The 4192-nt window shown below is 44.5% G+C and overlaps 1 protein-coding gene across 1 annotated transcript; it reads right to left on the bottom strand.

Moving 5' to 3' along the window:
- Positions 1-1703: 1703 nt before the first annotated feature.
- Positions 1704-4186, bottom strand: LOC109304094. The gene is made up of 2 exons (XM_019526598.1): positions 4126-4186; positions 1704-3011 (listed from the first exon to the last, which is right to left on the bottom strand). The coding sequence occupies exon 2, from the start codon at positions 2917-2919 to the stop codon at positions 2083-2085; it is 837 nt and encodes a 278-aa protein (XP_019382143.1). The 5' UTR covers positions 2920-3011; positions 4126-4186; the 3' UTR covers positions 1704-2082.
- Between the last annotated feature and the right edge of the window lie 6 nt (positions 4187-4192).

Below are 4192 nucleotides of genomic sequence, written 5' to 3'. Positions count from 1 at the left end.
ATTCAGTTGCTAACAAATATACATATGGATTGGCATAAATGCCTAAATTTGCCACTGCTGGTTTAAAACTAAAAAAAAAAAAAAAAAAAAGTTTTTTTTTTTTTAAATGGGGTGGGGGGGGAAGACCAAATGAAAAAAATATTCTTTCAGCACCTGCAAGAGAGGCTACTGCTGGTAAAAGCTGGTTTAGCACTTCCAGCAAACTGTGGTATCAGGTGCTTTGCTAGTGACTTCCACAGTGGTGTCACTTTCTTTAAAGCATCCTGAGCAATCATGTGCCGCTTCAATGGTTCATCTTTAGTCCTGACATTTATTATGGTTGGCATGAATGATGTGCGATTAGTAGGTGTCCATGCCATAGCAGCATTTTCCTTTTCAGCAGTTAGGCATCTACCCAGGTACTTTGTGTTAAGTATATTGGGAAAAAAATGAGCAAGTAAGTGCCTGATCCATCCATTTTACTGTCTGTTGGGTATTTCTTGAAGTTCTGTTCAAACTTCAAGATCAAGAAGTACACATGCTGCTGTCTGCTGGAGTCAGAGGCAAGGTTCCCATACCTACAATGACTTTGCTGATCCTTTGCATCCTGTAAGGCAGACCCTGCTTCCCCTGTGGGGGGACTCAAGCCCCAAATACCTGAAATAGTGCTATATTTTTAAAGCTTGACTTCAAGAGTTAAATGAAATTTTAAAATACATTACACTAAATGTATACCCTGGCCTATGCTGCATTAAATTCAAATTTAAATTTCAAGCCAGTTTATATTTAAGGAAAACAATTTATATTGTTTTAAATACATTTAAAAAATCCAATTTTTAAAATCACTGATTTTTTTTCTAGATAACCCCATAATGTTCTTATTGAACACACTCCTGAGAATTCTGCAACAAAGTCATAGAGAATTAATCACTTATATTCAGTGGCTAAAAGACTTACAATTACATAAGCCTGCAAGAGTAACACTCAAAGGGAGGTGGGGGGAGAGGGAGAGAGAAAAATCATTGACTGGGTTCATAAAGTTTGGGAAGCTTTTCAGTTAAAGCCACCTTACCACATCAGCATTCGACAGATGAGAAGAAATGCTTACTTAGAAACAGGGCATAAGTCCTTGGAAAACAGATTTCTCCCTCCAGACCAGAAAGGGTAAGGAGAATAGAAGTTCTATCTGTTAAGAACAAATTAAAAAACTAAAAGCAAAATAGTGCCCCTTCTATTCTGCAGAATTTCAGGAGAGTAAAGGGGACAAGGAAGAAAGGAATCCTTAAACAGATTACATAGAGGTGAAGAAACAAGAGCTTGACATAGAGTATGAAGTGTAAGGAAGCTATCTGAGCCTGAAAGGAAGAAAAGAACAGAACATAAAACTCTCCTCAGAAGACAGTAACTTGAGTTATGGAAGCACTGTTGATAACAAAGGATACATCCTCTGTGCCTATATGCTGGCCTTTGTTGGGTTGGATGCTTTTTTAAGTATTAAAGTTTGCTATACAAATTAGTTTTGTTAATAAGTTTATTAAAACACACTAGATAACAAGCAGAAATACAGCTAGCATTTAACCTTGCATTGTAGGTAATAAAGCACATGCACTTTGTACCTTGGACATCTATCCAAACTTAATAAGCAGTTTAATAAGAGGTCCACAGCAGTGTCAGGGCTGCAATATTGTGAGACTGAGAGACTGACTAGCTCCTCATTTTCAATGCTACTAGAAGCTTTACAAGCGAGAAGAAAGTAGTCTGTTTCAGGGCTGCTGAAACTCCAGGGCAAGTAGCACTATATACTTAATGAGTTAAGTTTACAGTGCTCACAGGGCAGTACTTGTGGCATTAGCAGCTTTTAAAAGTGGATGGAGCTAGTCAATTCAAGGGCCACTATCAAAGTCCTTAAAGATGAGGGGAGGGGAAAGAGAGGAGGAATGCAGCTGCAAGAGATTATACCCATTATTTTTAATGTTTTGACAGCTGCCCTCCCCACTCCTTCACATTCTTGTGATGTCAGAAGGAATACTATTTGTAATACAAGTAGACCACCAGCAGGAAATTAAGGCTGGGATAAACATAGTGAGGTCACCACATTACTTGTTACACTGTCCTTCTGAGGATCTTACAAGGCCATCTTGCTAGCCACATAACATCTTCCTCAGAGTATCCACTTCTTATTAGTGTGACAGTAGTTCCCAACCAGAAGGAATGGGCACCATAGCACTCTGAACGAAGGCCAAGTAGTCTTAAAGAAGAACGGAAGACAGCCAAAAACTGTCTCTTTGTCAGAGGTGTACCTTCAGAATGAACAAAGAGAGGTCCTTCCCTGCGTGGCCTAGCTGCCACATAGTTCCAGAGTGCTTCAACAGGGCATACCCAGGTCTCTCCACATAATCCAAGAGAAATCAAAAATCTTTCTTGACCCAGGAAGGATGTATGTAATCGAAGGTTTGCTCTCTCTTCCGTCAGCTGGAGATCACTCAGGAACAACAGCTCTGGCTGTGCCCAGTTCTGATGCTCTGCCACCATTTCCTGTACCCGAAGTGCTCCAAAGAATGCCACAGTAAATACAGCACGAAAAAGTAAACACTCATACTGTGAGCTGCAAACAGACTCCACAGATCCTAAGACTGATCGCAAGACCTCAATGGTTACAGGAGCAGCACCACCCCTTGGAGCATCATCCCTCTGACGCAATGCTATCACCATATGCCTGTTTACAAAGTCTTCAAGAGGATCAGTATGACCTGTCAATTTGGAGAGGTAGGAGAGTGCTGCCAAGTATATCAGTATTTTTGGTGAAGGTAAGCCTAGGGACTCCATAGCCACCACAAATCCTCTACTTTGATATGGTGGAATTGGCCATTCTGGAGGCATTCCCATGTTTTCTCTGAAGGCAAGAAACTTTACCAGGCCTGTATGGTAGGCTTGCCACATTCTTACATCTACCGAATGCTCCAACAAGTCCAAGGTCTTCAGAGGCCAAGGGCCTAATGGATTCTTCTCAGCCCCATCTCCAATAACACTTCCTGTAGCAAAAATAAATAGATAGCAGGTTAATGTTTAGCAAGAGTAAAACTTATGAATCAACTTGTTAGTCTGTCCAAAATGCCATAGGCCTAAAGCAGCAATTCTAAATCAGGATGCCACAGGAAGTGTGAGGAAATAAATAGATAAAGGCAGGCTCAAGCTCTCCCTGCATGGCTGTTTCCCCACTCTTGCTGCTCAGCACCCCTGCAAAAAGGCAAGCACTGCAATAAGTCCAATTTTGAAATAGGGTGCTGCTCAATATGCAAATTATGTTGGGGTGCCTCAAATTTAAAAATGACGACTGCCACTGCTCCAAAAAAAAAAAAAGTCAGTCCCTTTCTGCACAGGAACTGCTTGCAAAAAATAAGTTCTTAAATCACTGCACCCAGTTACATGCAGCCAAACATTCCTTTTAAGACTGCATCCTGTCATTATCATTTCCACACATGCAGGGTAAGTCCCAGGCAGGACACCAGAAAAACAGCTTAAGCAGCACAAAGCCTAGAACTGACTGTACCCACCGACTAACCCCACGAAACTCCAGGCTAACCCATCCTCCAGAAAGGGAGTGTATTATATACAACCCACTAGCTCATGCAAGCTTAGGTCCCAGAACAAAAGCCCACTTACCAATAGGGCAACAGTGCTATTCAGCAGTAAATCACAATAACCCTTAAGCTGCAGGGCTTTGAAGCCCACCTGCGGGTAGAGCTGCAGGCTGGAAGAGGGAGGGGGTCTGGGAACTGCCGGAGGGACCAGATCCTGCAGGCAAAGCCAACCCCAGAAGCCAAGTTTGGGGCTAGCTGTTAGAGCCTTACCTTTAAGCCCATTTTAAACTTCGGGAATGAAGGAAACTGCCGGGGTCCTGCCGTAAAGGGCGCCTGCCTCGTCGGCAGAAAATCAGCGCTGGGCCTTAGCGAGGTCACCAGGGCCCAGCCCTGCCTGCTGGGGTTCAGCCCCATCGCAACCGCCTTGTGCAAAGCCGGGCTGCAGACGCCCCACGGGGCTGCCACGGCCGCCCGCCACTTCCCCGGGGCCGCCGGGGGGGCGACACGTGAGGCCGGGTCACCCGGCCCCTCCTGCCTGCCCCGCTCAAGCGGGCCCCGCACTCACCAGCAGCAGCCGACGACGCGGCGGCGTCTCCGGCCCCGGGCCCCACCGGGCCGCCCCTGCTCGAGGC

This window comes from Gavialis gangeticus, unplaced genomic scaffold (assembly GCF_001723915.1).
Source record: "Gavialis gangeticus isolate Ggan-Ray unplaced genomic scaffold, GavGan_comp1, whole genome shotgun sequence".
Lineage (NCBI taxonomy): Eukaryota > Metazoa > Chordata > Crocodylia > Gavialidae > Gavialis > Gavialis gangeticus.
The sequence above is the reverse complement of the archived record's forward strand: the minus strand, read 5'-3'. Positions and strand labels throughout refer to the sequence as shown.

Bases quoted from the DNA above. Each gene is read 5' to 3' on its own strand.
- LOC109304094 (XM_019526598.1), bottom strand. From the start codon at position 2,919: ATGTGGCAAGCCTACCATACAGGCCTGGTAAAGTTTCTTGCCTTCAGA.